The sequence below is a fragment of the Girardinichthys multiradiatus genome, chromosome 21, assembly GCF_021462225.1.
Source record: "Girardinichthys multiradiatus isolate DD_20200921_A chromosome 21, DD_fGirMul_XY1, whole genome shotgun sequence".
In the NCBI taxonomy this organism is placed as follows: Eukaryota; Metazoa; Chordata; class Actinopteri; order Cyprinodontiformes; family Goodeidae; genus Girardinichthys; species Girardinichthys multiradiatus.
The window spans coordinates 40,949,091-40,965,758 of NC_061813.1; the positions used below are offsets into that span (position 1 = coordinate 40,949,091).

At 43.4% G+C, this 16,668-nt stretch overlaps 1 protein-coding gene across 1 annotated transcript in view; it reads left to right on the forward strand.

The window, feature by feature from the left end:
* scn5lab (sodium channel, voltage gated, type V-like, alpha b) overlaps nucleotides 1-16,668 on the forward strand; it is a 210,496-nt gene that overhangs the window by 53,227 nt on the left and 140,601 nt on the right. The window contains exons 5-6 of the mRNA XM_047349534.1: nucleotides 11,544-11,633; nucleotides 12,490-12,618. Coding sequence (XP_047205490.1) covers nucleotides 11,544-11,633; nucleotides 12,490-12,618 — 219 coding nt within the window. The remainder of the gene's footprint in view (nucleotides 1-11,543; nucleotides 11,634-12,489; nucleotides 12,619-16,668) is intronic.

Genomic DNA, 16,668 nt, shown 5'->3' on the forward strand with positions numbered 1-16,668 from the left:
CCTTGCAGTCATTGTGCATTTCCTCCCACATTATTAGCCTGTATTTCACTGTACTTCAGTCAAAATGGAAATCCGAGGACATTGTCGGTTACACCACCCACAGTCTGTAAAACCTGCTGCACTGAGTTCCTCCAACAACTTGTCATTTGTCCTAAAAATATCAGAATCAGAATCAGAATCAGCTTTATTGCCAAGTTCTTACATACAAACAAGGAATTTGCCTCCGGTACACTTTGCTCTTTTGTTCTGTTTTTGTATTACAGAATATACATATTTACAATATACACATATCTAATAGAAAAGGTACATTTGCAACATCTGTATGCTGTTGTTTTGTACTCTATTAAATGTTCAGTAGAGAAACAGCCTGGAGGAAGAAACTGTCTCTGTGGCGGCTGGTTTTAGTGAACAGTGCTCTGTAGCGCCACCTGAAGGTAAAACTCTAAACAGTTTATGTGCAGGGTGTGTGGGGTCTGCAGAGATTTTAGCAGCTCTTTTCCTGACCCTTGACCTGTATAAGTCCTGGATGGAGGGAAGGTCAGCCCTGATTATTCTCTCTGCAGTCCTGATTATTCGTTGCAGTCTGGACCTGTCCTGTTTAGTGGATGATCCAAACCACACTGAGATGGATGAAGACAGGACAGATTGGATGATGGCAGTGGAGAAGATGACCAGCAGCTCCTGTGGAAGGTTGAACTTCTTGAGTTGCCTCAGGAAGTACAGTCTCTGCTGGGCCTTCTTTCGAACAGTATCTATGTGTGAAGAGCATCTCAGGTCCTCAGAGATGGTGGTTCCTAAGAACCTGAAGTGGACCACGGCCGATACAGTGTTGTTGAGGATGGTGAGGGGGGTGTATGGGGGTGGTGTTCTCCGAAAGTCCACCACCATTTCCACAGTCTTGAGTGGGTTCAGTTCAAGGTAGTTCTGATAACACCAGTGGACCAGCCGATCCACCTGCTGTCTGTATGCAGACTCATCACCGTCCTGGATCAGTCCAATGACAGTGGTGTCATCTGCAAACTTCAGGAGTTTCACGGACGAGTCCGATGAGGTGCAGTCATTTGTGTACAGAGAGAAGAGGAGTGGGGATAGAACACACCCCTGGGGGGCACCAGTACTTATTGATCTGGATCGGGAGAAGATGCTCCCCAGTCTCACCTGCTGCTGTTGGTCTGTCAGGAAGCTGTTGATCCACTGACAGGTGGAGGCTGGGACGTTGAGCTGGGTGAGCTTCTGGTGGAGGATGTCTGGTATGATGGTGTTGAAGGTGGAGCTGAAGTCTATAAACAGGATCCTGGCGTACGTCCCTGGGTGGTCGAGGTGTTGCAGGATGAAGTGTAGACCTAAGTTAACAGCATCATCTGCTGACCTGTTTGCTCGGTAAGCAAACTGCAGGAGGTCCAGCAGGGGGCCTGTAATGTCTTTCAGGTGCTTCAACACCAGCCGCTCAAAGGATTTCATGACCACAGACGTCAGGGCTGCAGGCCTGTAGCCATTTAATCCTACGATGGTGGGTTTCTTGGGAACCGGGATGATGGTGGATCGTTTGAGGCAGGAGGGGACCTCACATTTCTCCAGTGATTTGTTGAAGATCCTTGTGAAGATCGGAGCGAGTTGATTTGTACAGGCTTTCAGACATGATGGGGAGATGTTATCAGGTCCTCCAGCTTTCTTTGTTTTCATGCGCTGAAAGAGTCTGTTTACATCTTCCTTGGAGATCTTTAGTGCAGGCAGAGGATCTGATGGTGGGCGGTTGGTTGCTTTATGGGAGGAACTTGTTCCTGAATGGGATGTAGAGGAGATGGTTTGAGGTGTGAATGGCTTCTTGTCATGTCTGCAGTAGAAGCCATTCAGACGGTTGGCCAGGAGACGACTCTGTTCAGGATGGGTGGAGGGGCTCTTGTAGGCAGTCAGGTTTCTCAGACCAGTCCATACAGCTGAAGTGTCACCAGTAGAAAGGATGTTCTTCAGCTTCTCACTGTAGCTTCTCTTAGCTGTTTTGATCTCCTTTGTTAGTCTGTTCCTGGTCTGCTTGTACCGCGCCCAATCTCCACTGCTGTGAGCTTCTTCCTTTTCCCTGCGCAGATTCCTGAGGTGTGGAGTAAACCATGGCTTATTGTTCCCAAAGGTGCAGAAGGTCTTGGTCTGCACACACATGTCCTCACAGAAACTGATGTATGATGTCATCACATCAGTTAGTTGGTTTAAGTCAGTGGCTGAAGTTTCAAAAACAGTCCAGTCTGTACATTCAAAGCAGGCCTGTAGCATCTGCTTTGATTCCTCAGTCCACTTCTTAACAGTGTGAACCTTGGGTTTGGAAGCTCTTAGTCTCTGTCTGTAGGTTGGGATGAGATGGATTAGATAATGATCTGAAAAAACCCAGAGCAGCCCTGGTACCAGCATGATATGAGTCAGTTTAAAGCTGTGTAACAATGGTCCAGTGTGTTTTTGTCTCTGGTGGGACACTTAATATGCTGTCTGTATTTGGGGAGTTCATTTGAGAGGTTTGCTCTGTTAAAATCTCCCAGTATTATGATGAAAGAGTCCGTGTATTTTTTCTCCAGGTCTGTAATCAGCTCAGCAAGATGTTTTTCAGCAGCAGAAGTTCAGCCATGAGGTGGAAAATATGAGCCAATTATTATAAACGAGGAAAACTCTCTCAGTGAATAAAACGGTTTACAGATTATGGAAAATGACTCCAGATCAGGACTACATGTTTTTCCAGCACTTTTACGTCTCTGCATCAACCTTCATTTATATAAAAGCAGATTCCACCTCCTCTCTTCTTCCCCGATAGCTCCACGCTGCGATCCGCTCTGAGCAGCTGGAAGTCCAGCATCAGCAGTGCTCGGTCCGGGATGTTTTCACTCAGCCATGTCTCGGTGAAGCAGAGAACCGCTGATCCACGAAGGTCTGAGTTTTTACTGGTGAGAAGAAGCAGCTCGTCCATCTTGTTGTTGAGAGAGCGGACATTTGCCAGGTGGATTGAAGGCAGTGGTGTACGAAGTCCTCTTTTGCGGAGCTTTACCAGCACGCTTTCCCCTTCAACGTTTTCGGCGCAGGATCCCATATAGAGCCGCAGCTCCCCTTGTCAGAAGCTCAGTGAACCTCGGATCGATGAAAGATGGTGAAAAAAACCCAAGAGAGGACTCTCTGATGTTGAGACGTTCCTCTCTACTGAATGAGACCACAGGACTGTGGCTCGAAAAACATAAAAACACAAAAAAACACAAAAACAAAGAGAGAGCGAAGCTCCGAGGCTGCCATCGTCGGCACCATCTTCTTTTGAAATATAATTTCAACCAAATGCTCCTCATGTGGTGAAAGGAAGGGGATTAAAATCCTGATATGCAATCAGACTCCAGCTGGAGTCAAATGCTTTGTCCTTCTACTTTGCTCATTTGGCTCAGTGGTCTGGCTGTTGACTCAGCCTGAACCTTCTAGCAGGAACTGTATTTTGTCCCCTTCTTCCAGCTTTGGGTCTGTTCTTCCACAAATATTCCAATAATTTCTTAATTCTGTTTTAGACAATTTAAAAGGCTCATTTTGGGTCAGAAACTGATAATGAGTTATCTGCTCTGAAATCCAGGGGAAAGACCAATAAAGATTTATTCATGTTTCTGGCTTTAAAATCTGATTCTACATGACTTTTACATTTTAAGATAGGGTACCCCAGGAAGCTCTTATAACTGAATGTGCTTTTCCAAGATTGTTTCTGATCCAGGTTGTTTTTCACTCTTAATAACCAGAGGTTGGTAGTAACTCTGGATCCAGGTGTCCTGTAGAACCTAAAGGTTCCAGCTACCATGGTTTGGCCCGCCGCCCATCCTGTGCTGCCCATGGGCTCCAGGCGGCAGGCCAACACGTCAGATATTACTTCACACCTAACAACCCTCCATCCTCACACTCGTCTATTTTTACAGCAGCAAGCGGCTGCTGGCGTTGACGGACGTCGAGCCGGCGGACACGCTGCTGTTGTCACGGGCAGCGGTGGGTGAAGAGGTCGGCGGCGGAGGTGTGGTGCTGCTTATGTTGAGAGAGAGTGTAGTGTGTGTTTCCCAGGAATCAGGAGTGTGTGTTGGAGCAGGCGCTGATGTGTGCGGCTGAAGTGGATCTTCAGTTTGGGCTTTGGAAGTGTTTGTTGAAGACTAAGTGCGTTCTGGATATCTGCTCGACCATGGCGGCGCCACCCTGACAGGCTGCGGCATGATCCACAGACACACACTCACTAATTCTGCAGTCCGAACGTTACAGATTTTATCTCACAGGTGATTAACTGAAGCAGACTCTTTTCAAACGGGTCCACCTGATTCCATCACTCCGGTCCTGATCATCGGGCCTCAGGAGGTGTGAGAAACACAGTCGGACCAGGCAGGATGGATACGCAAGTTAAGAGAAACTGAACCACAGTAAAAACAGACTGTTCACCAAGGCAGCAGGACCTATAACTTTGTGAGGAAATAAAGCAGAACATGGCCCAAAACCCAAAGAGCTAGTTAAAGATGGAGCAGGGGCGGTAATCAGGAGCTAAAGCCAGGTGTGTTTGGTAGCTGAAGACTAAAGCAACCAAAGGGAATAAACAGAACAATTAGATGAATAAAATACAAAATTAGTTTCTTAGGAAACTAAGAAAATCAGACAGAATCCAGTGACGGTGAGCCTGCAATATTTAGCTTATAGTCTGTATATCCAGATTTATTTATCATCATCAGCTGAGAAGTGCGAATGAAATATTGGGGTGATTCAATCATTAAAATAATGTAGTTTTCCCTGAGAAATTTTAGTAAAAATAATCTTTTTTCTGTGGTGATGAGTTTAAAAACTAAAGAATGAGATCCTGAAATAATCATCTGAGAAGAGCTTCCTCTGCAGGGTGGCTGGGCGTTGCCCTAAAGATAAGGAGAAGAGCTCCATCATCTGAGGGAAGCTCAGAAAGCTGCTGCTCCTTTGCATGAGAAGGACGCCTCCTCCATGTCTTCTTCTAGAGGTTTTCTGCACTCGCCCACTGGGAGAAGACCCCACGTCAAACCCAGAATTCTCGATTTTCAACTGGTACTAATTCACTAATTCCTTACTTCCACTGCGGTTCCAAAACCATGCTGTTTATCTAAGTTATGTCTGCTGCAGCTGAGAGGATCACTGGCCTTCCTGCAGGAGGGCTGCCTCTTTAGAAACCGTATAGAACCGACCAACATCATGTTCAGCCTCAGTGTCTGGGAGACAGAAGATCCTGTTGCAGAAACATCAGCAGTGTTTACCCTTTATACCCTAAATCACACTGGACTTGATAACGAGCTGTAACTGTAACACATTTTAAAAACCTTTGACTGACTCAGAGTTCAGCTTTAAAAAAAAACGCAGGGTAACATAAAGATAGCACCCTTAAGGCCCAATGTGTACGGTTTATCCTACCAAACTGGGTTCATTAAAAATCATTATGCAACAAATAATACAAGAAGACTCATCAATCTAATAGACAACTGTAACATCCAGAATAAAAACGCTTTAATTGGTTCATTATATGCATAGAAGGCTTTTGACAAAGTAGAAATTTCTATTTGCTACCTTCAATAAATTTGGATTTGGACATAGTTTTTTTAAATCATAGATCAAACTGCTATAGGCCCACCTAATGCTTACGTAAAAACAAAAATTCATTTAATAACTTGTGGCTTCTATTCGTCAAAGCAAAAATAATTATGGAATTTAAACAGCTAATAAAATCCACAAAACTTTGCATGTGCTGATGGTGTGTTACTTTTTCTGGAAAATACAAACCCCTCTCTAAGTGAAACAATGATATAATAATATATGATATTATAATATAATAATAACAATAGTAAGTTCTCAACAATTTCAGATGACTCTATTAATTGGAACAAACCAAAGGCCTTTCCCATTGCCTCTTATATTCATCTCTCTCCAACCATTCCTTCACGGACTGAAAACATCAGGTACCTGGGAATCAATATTTCTAACAGGCTGAATGAGCTGACACAATTAAATTATACATCATTAGTCAAATTTTTAGAAGACGACCTCACACAATGGGGAACTCTTCCTTTATCACTCATGAGAAGAGACTCTGTAATTAAAATGATGATCCTCCCCAAAATGAACTATATCTTCTGTATGATCCTAGTGAAATCCTTCCACACGTTGCTCAAAAGTTTCGATTCTATAATATCAACATTTTTTTATGGGCATCCAAACCTTCAGCCATAAGTTCAAAGACACTTCCTATCTGTTCCTTGTGGTGTCTTATGGTATCTCTGGGTGGTCCCTGGATTCGGTCAGTGCTGGGCTGGTGTGGGCGCTGGCGAGATAAGAGGGGCCATTTGGGGGGATTCATGCTGATGCATGGTGCCTACACCCTCCTCCATCACATATATAACACCACATAGCTGTAGGGACTTGGAGTTTGGGACAATGGGCCTTGTGGGCATGGGGGAGCACCATACAATGCCCCCCTCTACTGTATTTGGCACCATCCTGCACCTCAATTTTAATGCACAAGAGACACTTAGGGCTTTGGGGTTGGGATGGGGGTTACTCTGCTGTCAACAAGCAGTGGGGTCTCCTACACCCCAGCCCCAGCCCCTATTTTAATGCACTTTAGACAAACACATCTGCATCCATCACAACACTTCACACACCGCGAAGGGGGGGGGGGGGGGGGGGGTTTGATTCCCAGGTACCTCCCACACAAACAACACCTTGGAGGGGTGTTGTCTGTGTGGGAGGTCTGGTCCACCTCCTGGAGTGGCGGGGCTCTTTCCCTTTCCGGTGGCCTGTGGTGGCTCCCGAAGGTATGTTGGGCTGGTTGACAGCGGCAGGGGTTGCTCTGGGTTATGGTTAGTATACCTCCCTCTAGACCCCCCAGAGTGAAATATTGTGTAGCCCTACTACCTTGGTCCCTTCAAGTTCCGACTGCTGTGCTTAGTTGGTGCTTGCCCGACGTGTTTGGGGCTCTGGGGTGGGTACCCTGCGTGGTCTCAGAGCCCTGCATCTCACTCTGTGGGGGCTGCTGCTCCTGTGCCTTGCTGATGACCTATTTATGTGCTGGTCCAATGGCTTACCTAAGGTGATGCTCTATGTCTGGCTGTCCGGGGATGCCTTCCAGGGCCAGGACTACCCACCTTTGTTGCTCTTAGGTGCTGTGGATTGCAGGCCTTCTACCGTTCTCGCCACACTTACAAATGTACACTTCCATGTTTCAAACTTGTGCTCACGTACACCTAGTCAACACAAACCCTACCTATTTCTACACATGCTCAACCACCTACCTGGAATAAGTTCCTGCAACTTAAGTAAAATATAGTTTCTGGTCAGAGACGCTCTAGGGATCCTCCAGGAGAAGCTGCTGAGTATCACTAAGGGGCGAGAGATGTCTCGGTTTTCCTTGTGGAACCTTTACTGCATCAAATACTACACTGGCCTTGGATGTATAGATGGATGGACGGCCGGATGAATGGGTGGATGGATGGATGGATAGATGGTTGGATGGACAGATGGACGGGCAGACAGATGGACGGATGAATGGATGGATGGACAGATGGACAGAAGGATGGATGGATGGATGGATGGATGGACAGAAGAACGGACGGACAGATGGATGGATTGACAGATGGATCTTATTCTCTACCAGTATTCCTTCCAGTCATTTAAAGGAGATTTTCAGATTTCTTTTCAAAGTGGGGTTGTGTTGACACTCGTACTTGTCGTCTTCCGCTTTATCCGGGACCGGGTTGCGGGGGCAGCAGACTCAGCAGAGACACCTAGACATCCATCTCCCCAGACACCTCCTCCAGCTCCTCCGGGGAGAGCCCAAGGCATTCCAGGAAGGCGTCCAGGAGGCATCTGCTATAGATGCCCGAGCCACCTCAACTGGCTCCTCTCGATGTGGAGGAGCAGCGGCTCTACTCCGAGCCCCTCCCGGATGGCCGAGCTTCTCACCCTATCTCTAAGGGAGTGCCCGGCCACCCTACGGAGGAAGCTCATTTCAGCCGCTTGTATCCAGGATCTCGTTCTTTCGGTCATGACCCAAAGTTCATGGTCATAGGTGAGGGTAGGAATGTAGATCAACCGGTAAATTGAGAGCTTCGCTTTTCGGCTCAGCTCTCTCTTCACCACAACGGACCGGCACAGCGCCCCCATTACTGTGGCAGCCGCACCGATCCATCTGTCGATCTCCCGCTCCATTCTTCCCTCACTCATGAACAAGACCCCGAGATACTTAAACTCCTCCACTTGAGGCAGGAACTCCCCTCCAACCTGAAGAGGATTGTGTTGACAGCGTATCTCCAATAAGTATCTTACTTACAGTTGATTCCTGTCTCAGCATCGTTACTTTGGTAAAACGAAGAGTAATAGATAATATTTAATTTATTCCAATGGGACATGCCAAGGTTTGATAATAAACATTGCAAACTCGCTCACATCATTCTGGTTTATTTGGTTATCAGGTATTTCTCCTTATAAAGAAGCTTCGATTTGTCCCAGATTCTGTGTAGAGATGGTTTTGACTGAGAATACAAAGTAAACATTGACAGCAGTTTATTGAACAGGTGAAGGAAAGAATGCAGAATATGTGGAAATAAGAAGTAAAAATAAATCTGTGGGAGGAAGATGGATCCCGTTGAGGAAGTGGGAGGTGTAATAACATTAGCGGTACAGTGGCCTGGAAGGTCTACAGCATCAGGGCTATCATTAGCAGATAATTAGCCTCTGGCTGTGCAGTGCGGGAACTTTTGCGTTGTTTGTCGTTCGGTAACCGTATTATCTCACCAGCTGCCAGCCGGAGCTCAGTCAACAAGTTTGAGTCTGAGTTTGGGTCGCTCTCACTCCGGCAGCATGTTCTCTCTGCCAAATTACAATAATTATGATTCATTTATAGCTGTGATTGACGGCTGAGCCAGTTTCCACCACAGAAACCCGGCAGGTGAAGGTGATATTTAACCTGTTCTGCTGCTGCTGACACTTTGGAAACTTCCCACTCCCCATTATGACATGATTAGAGTGGGCTCTCCTGCGAGGGGGGCTGCTAATGGCAGATTAATTTGCTGTATTGAAAGTGGCAGGAATCAAAGGGAAGCGAGGACTCTTCATCTTTATTTGGCTCTAATGAGACATCAGTGGAAGGTAAACTCCTCACACTGAGGGGATAAAAAGAGGAGTTTTTATTTTTATATGTCAAAGTTTAGCTGAAAGAGATTCACCATGTTCAGAGAAAAGCTTTTTTACAAGAATTTTAACAAAACACCAAAGACAATTAATCTCATAGTGACTAAGAGCTGCAAATTGCAGAAAATTACTGTAAATTCAGAGTAAATGTTTTTCTCTTGTGCCTAACTCTGTCCAATGACTTAGCAACAACTACTCTAACTTTTCATTTTTTTCTGTTCACATATTTTATTTTTTGAGGTAACTCCAGACAGATTTCATGTTGTGCTATTTAATGTTTAGGAAGTCAAACAGAAACATTTGTACTACGGACAGCATTTAAACAGTCAACATTTACACAAAACAATAGAAAACAGCCATTCAGAATCTTTCCCATGTGTATACTGACCAATGGGCACATCCAGGCAGGTTTGCTTACTAATTGGATGTATACAGTACATTACTACCAATAAATTTACATAACAGGGAAATAACAGGTGGACATACACAGTTTGGGAGAGCAGTCCTGGAGTTGATTTTGGGACCAAATTTAATGGGACACAGAACTTTGTTTCGAAAGAAATAGTTTGAGAGAGGGTACTTTGGAGCTCTATTTCCTAAAGAACTGGACTGAAAAATTGAACTTGTTTTAACCTAGTCCTAGATGACAGGGAAGTCTTTAGTAGATGTCCTCCACACAGCCAAAAGACTAGGAGATCCCATCAGGTTTTTCTTAAGAAATTGTCGTAAAGAAAATGAAACAAGTCCAAGTATAGATCCCTGAGGCACTCCACAGGTCAAAGATGATGAAGAGGAATGACCCTCATTAGGATCAATGTAAAACTTGGAGGCAGACCCGAGTTCGCAACTTACACTCAAATCGTATTCAAGTCGTGGAAACAGACATTAAACTTGACTTTGACTCAACTCGGACTCGGGGTCTGAGACTCGAGTCCTATAAAGCATCTGTATCTCTTTTAATCAGGGATTGAATGTAAGCTTGTAAGTGTGAATCATTTAAGTAAGTGGATTCATTTTTCCTTTCTGATGTTACCATGACATGTCATGGGTTCTGTGTGATATTTCAGGTAAGGAAATTAGCTAACGATAGCTTTCACATTAGTCTTTGTTCACACTAACATGAAGCAGCATTTATAGTCAGTCAGTCACAGACTGCAGTACACATTCTCATTTTAAAAGGTGCGCTTAATTTATCACCCAGTGATGTTCATTGACCGTAGGCTATTATTGGTTTATAGCGATCTGTTCATGTTTGCTGTAACATTACAACAAATGGCAGAACATAGTTGGGCGACTAGGAGCAGCGTGGACTCCACACGCACCTTCCACGGACGTTTCAGGTTTCATGGCAGAGCTTACAAATTTCCTACATTTCTGGTGACAAGTTCCTACATTTCCCACGCTTCCTGCCATGGCATCATCGGGCGGGGAGGCAGAACTAATTTGCCATGAACGTGGTGTTCAAGGCCATTAAACCAGACTAGGGATGAAGAAGGGAATACACCTGTCAGTGAGAGGCAGAGAGTGGCCGTCTCGACCAGCTGCTCGGACCAGTGTGTCACATCTAAAACAGTTCGATGTGCAGACTTTTTCCTGCTGAGCAGTTTATTGTGTGGCATCGCGTAGCATTGCGTGGACATGTCCTGGGGACGTCCGCTTTGAGTCAGCATGTACGTCAGCAGAGTCAAGAACGCGCAACTATGTTTTACCCTTTATGAACACATGTTTCTCAAACTGAAATGTGTCTTAAATATCACCATGTTTTTTTAGAAGAAAATAAATGTAATTTATTTAGATTTCCTTGAACAAATGCTCCTTTATAGTTCTTATAGTTCTTATAGTTCTATAGTTCTATTAGTAAAAACAGTTGTTTTTTGTTTACAGTAAATTGTAAAATAAGGATTTTAAATATTGATGTGTAAAGGTTTTAATCCTAATTGGTAATGAGTAAAACTTTTCACAGATACACCAGAAATCACAACCATTTTTGCTATCAAACCATATTAGAAAAACATTGAAACAAAACAAAATTAAGACATTTTCACACTTCCAAAATAATTCAGTAAAAAGATTTTTCATTTACCTTTTCTACTGGGTCAAATACCTGCTAAAAACAAACAGAAGCACACAATGGGTTCCTCCCAACTGGAAAGAAGCGCACACACCTCCAGATTGTGTGTCTGAGGCTGGCTGCTGAGGTACTGCCTGGTTGGCTGCACTAATAACTTCAATATCTATAAGAATAATCAGCTGTTTATTTATTACTCTGTTGAAATGAAATATACATTGGTGTCGCTGAAAATGGTTTCCTCCTGATCTGTGTAAAACTGTGAGATGTTCTTCTTCCTTAACCTCCTCACTTTGTTCAGTTTGTTCATCATGTGCACCATCCTGACCAACTGCTGCTTCATGGCCATGTCGGAGCCGGCCAACTGGGCCAAATACCTGGAGTAAGTAGACCCGAGAACTTTTCTGCACATATACACTGCTGGAGGACCAGAGTAATGAACATGTTAAGGAGCTGTTTAATCAGAGCTGATGGTGCGCAGATCAGCGGTCAGAGCTCCTCTCAGCGGGAATCAGCAGCTCTAAAACACTCAGCACTCACAGGCAGCTCAGAGGTGAATTGTGTGCAACAGAAATGTCAAGCTTCAAATGTCAAAAGCAAATGCAGAAGTTTGGAATGAAACTCTTCATTTCACATGTCTGAACTCATCAAATCTGAGTCTTTCTGCCTTCCAGGGCCCCGTCCTGCCTGAAAAAAGCATGCATCTGATGGTTAGGCAGCACTTCTCAGAGTTAACGTTACAAACTGAACTGCTGCCGAACCTTTTGACCCAAAGAGAGTCAGGTCCCCTGTGCTTTATATTATGATCTGATTCATATTCAATGTGATTCAGTCCAAAAATTAAAGTAAGAAGACTGAAAATAGATGAACATCACAGTTTGAATGAAACATCTTAGTGTTTCAATCTAACACTGCTGGATAAAAATGAGCCTCAGATTTTATTTTTCGGGTTTATAACACCTGATGTTGATAAAGTCGTAGGGCCTGTTAGATTCATACAGATGGATGTCCTTTAAAATTTCACCGCTGGTTTCCAGCTTCGACCCGATGTGACTAACTCCCTGGTTCTGTCTTCATGACTTCCTTCGGTTCACTTGTTTCTTGGGACAAAATAAATAAGTGAAGGATGTTTGGCAGAGGCTTTTATGAATATTTATCCTGTCTGTTTTTTATTTATTCCTCTGCTGCCTCTGCTCTTCTCTCCTTTCATCTCCTCCTCTCTCTCCTGTCCTGCTCAGGTACACCTTCACAGGTATCTACACCTTCGAGTCCCTCATAAAGATCCTGGCCAGAGGGTTCTGCATGGGCCCCTTCACCTTCCTGAGGGACCCCTGGAACTGGCTCGACTTCAGCGTCATCGTCATGGCGTGAGTCACACAAATCTGAGCTAAAGATTGTTTCCAGAATGAATTCAGAAAGCTGCACACGTCATTTCAGATAAAGTTTCGTTTGGTCTTGTTCTGATGTCTTGTTCTCGGTGACCGATCCGATTAGATCTCGGTCATAAAGCAAAGAACCAGAACTTTAAGATGACCTAATCTGTCTGCAAACAACACCTCACAGAGGTTTAAAGAAGGCATAGAGATGAATGCAGAGGGCAGTAATATGAGAAGTCACCCAGCGAGCTTAATGAACGTTTACAGTCCCTTGCGGACGTATCCACCATAACGTTTTGACATTTCGTCCGTTCCAGTAGATGAATGTGACAGACCAACACAAAGTAGAGCACAACTGTAGTGGAGGAAGATGCTGCATGGTTTTCACCATTTCAAACAAAAAGTCTGAAAAGTGTGGCATGCATTCGTATTCACCCCCCTTTACTCTGATACCTACAAGCAAAATCGAGTGCAACAGATTCCTTCAGAGGTCTCCTGATCAGGAATCAGAGAACATTAGAGAAAAGACCAAGGGTCCCAGCAGACAGGTCAGGAAGAAGGTTCTGGTCCAGTTTAAAGCAGGTTTAGGTTCTACAACAACATCCCAAGCTTTGAACATCTCTGTTCAACCCATCATCTGGAAATGGAGAGACGATGGATCAATTGCAGCCCTACCAAGACATGGATGTCCACCTAAACTGACAGGCTTCGCAAGAGGAGAATTAATCAGAGAAGAAGCCAGGAGGACCCTGGTTACACTGGAGGAGCTGCAGGAATCCACAGCTCAGGTGGGAGGATCTGTCAAAGAGACAGTGATAGTCCACAAATCTTGCCTTCATGAAATAGTGGCAAGAAGAAAGCCAGTGTTGAACTGAACATGTGGAAGAAGGAGCACTGATCAGTGAGACCAAAACTAACCAGAACTTTTTGGCCTACATGCAAAATGTCATTTGTGGAGCGAAACAAACAGTCAGAACACAATGTCTCCAAAGAAGAGTGGGCAAACATATTCAGTCTGTCTAAGTTCTAAGCTGGTAGAGACAAACCATCAAAGACCTGCAGCTGGACCTGCCGCCAGAGGAGGTTCTACAGAGTTCTGACTCAGTGATGCACTACTTTGTGTTTGTCAAATCAAATTCATGTATTTATACAGCACATTTCAAAACAACAAATCACAGCAACAGTTCAAAGGTCAAAAGAAAGCCTGAGTGATGCTGTAGTAAAAACCAGCGAGTCCAAATGGGTTTGAGCCAGAGATTAAAAACAGCAAGAGTTAAAACTGTGATAAAACACTAGAAAATGTGAAAAACACAGAAATGACTTTAAATACAAACACTTGATTGAATAGAAAAAAATGTTGTGATTTGAATATTTTGGTTTTTTTGTGTTTCTGAAAACATCTGAATATTTTTCTTCATGAGGCTGCATATCAAGGCTGTGCCTGTGGATGAAACACCAGGAACAAAAATAAAAACTCTCAAAATATGACAGAAGAAAGACATTAAAAACTCCATTAAATAATTTATATGATTACATCAAATAACTTTACACAAAGATCAATGAATAATTCTAACTATAAAAACCAAATAAATGTCATTTATAAGCTAGTTTCCTTTTTTTATTTTTATGTTAGAGGAACAAAACAAAAAAAGAACCAAAGAAACATTTAACTAGACAATAATGAAAAAATATCTAAATAAAAACCTTAGATTGAAATCCGTATTTCTCTATTAGGTTTCACTAATAGCACGTATTGTGGGAAATGTAATGCAGAAATAAAAACACACGTTTAAATATTTGTCTCCAAAGGAAAGACTTATGTCGTTGATCCATCAACATCTGCACTATTCCTGCTTCCACAAAGGCACAAATCAAGTCACACCTTTGTTGACATAATAAAAATAATGACAGTAAACTGAGTAGTGACACAGGAAGTGGTTTTTCCAAAGCTTTTATTGTGAAACATGAAATGAGCTGAAAGTTGAGGAGAATAATTTGGGTTCAGGAGCTGCGAGCAGCAGAGTGACGGCTCAGACGTGACTCCGTTGTTGTCCTGATGGGATTAAAGTCCAGGAATTAAACTCAAAAGCCTCTCGCTGCTCTTTAAGCTCACAAGTTTAAAGTCTTTGGTCAGTTTTCAAAGCTTTGGCAAAGTCAAGTCAAACTCTGGTGTCTGACTGCAGAACTTTCTGTTTGATTGTGAGTCGGGTTGAAAGTTGAGATCGAAATAAACCCAAAGAAAACAGACGTCAGGCTGCAGACCTTTCAATCAGCAGAAAACACGCAGCAAATGATTCTTCTTTAAAATCCCAAGTTTATGGTTACTGAGTAAAACCTGGAGATTACTGATAATAACACAATTACATAAATCAGTCTGAGAGGGACATCCGTCTCCTTCTGTTAGTCCCATTCAGACCCTGGACAAGAGTTTAACCCGGAATGGGCCCGAACCAGACAGAAATGCCAGGTCTGGATGGAGAAACTGGACAGGGGGAGATGAAGCTGTGGACATGAAAGGAGTTTATATCCAAAAGGTTCTGAATATTTCATCGGGTCAGAACCACCATCACACTCTAAGATGAACCTTCTGTGGGAAAATCTGGAAAAATCTTCAAACTTAAACTGGGGTTGGTAGAAAAACTGGAAAAGTGATCAAAATGATAACTGGGTCAGGAAACGTTCTGAGACCTGTTTAACCTTTGAATGATGGTTCTGATGGAAAGCATGGCTGAGCTATGGAGGTCCAAACATGACTGCGTTTTCTCACCAAAAGAATGGGTCAAACCCTGAACTTTAGTGTTCAGGTCAAGCTGTGTGTTTTAATCCAGGTCAAACTACCTTTTCATTTTCTAACAGATAAAATCTGTAAGTGTTAAATGCTTCTAATATTTTCAGTCAGACCTGTAGAACCTGCTTTACCGTTTGTGTTAAATTCAGGAAACAATACACCATCTTTCATCAGAACCTTTCATTAAAGCTGGGTTTCTTTGGGTTTTTTCACTTCATATTCTTTCTCTAATTCAAGTCAGATGGGGTAAAAACTGCCTTTAGAGGACGTTTGACTCCCTCACACTAAAAACTAAGGATAATAGAAGAATGAACTAAATTCAGCAGAAAGTGAACAGAAGGAGAAACTCAGATGATGAATATGAGGACAGTTTTTTAAACCTGCAGCTCTGAGGCTCTTTTTCTTCCTAACAACGTTCGGGACGCCCACTGTACCTGACCCGTCCTCGTCTCTAATTGGCTGACTGATGGAAATCCGCTGCAGCTCCGTGTGGTCCGTGCTGAGGCGGTGATCAGTCACCGGGCCGGGAAGACAAACGGTCGTAGAGAAGGGATCAGATCGATACCTGACCCTGAGGCCCGGCTCAGAGGTTCCCCTGGAGTGAAGCGAGGTGTCGTCAACTCAGCTCAGTCCAGTGAAACATTTTAAAGGAGCTGTCCTCTGATTGCAAAACGTTGACTTACATAATATGACCCAATCACTCAGAACCGGACAAGTCGGAGGCATAAAATGTGAAAACAAGCACCGCTGTGAGGCTATAAAGCCGGTGAAGATGGTTCTGTGCAGTCGGCAGTCAGTAGGTGAAAGGGATTTATATGGAGCTACATTATAAAGGTTCTGTGGGAAGGAACAAGTTCAGCCTTGGAGCTTCGCCTCATCTAGGTTGAGAAACATTCTTACAAGAAAAGGATGAAGAGGGATGTTTAATGTCTAATTTAAGTTCTTGGAAGAAAAAAGTCACATTTAATTCATTTTCACTTGAATTAATGAATGATTTTTAATAAAAAACAACAACATTTCTGTGACACACAGCTACCCAGATGGGGGAACGTCATGGAGACATGTCATTACCTCATGGACATTCTTCTCAATAGCACCAATAGTTTATTGGACATCATATTTAAGCTAAAACATGCAAATAAATACATATATTAGCTCCCTCTTGAAGGAAGACATTTTTATGAACAATAAATCACACTAACATGGATGTTTAAAAAGCAGCTACTTCATAACTCAGAAAACCATCTTCTCCA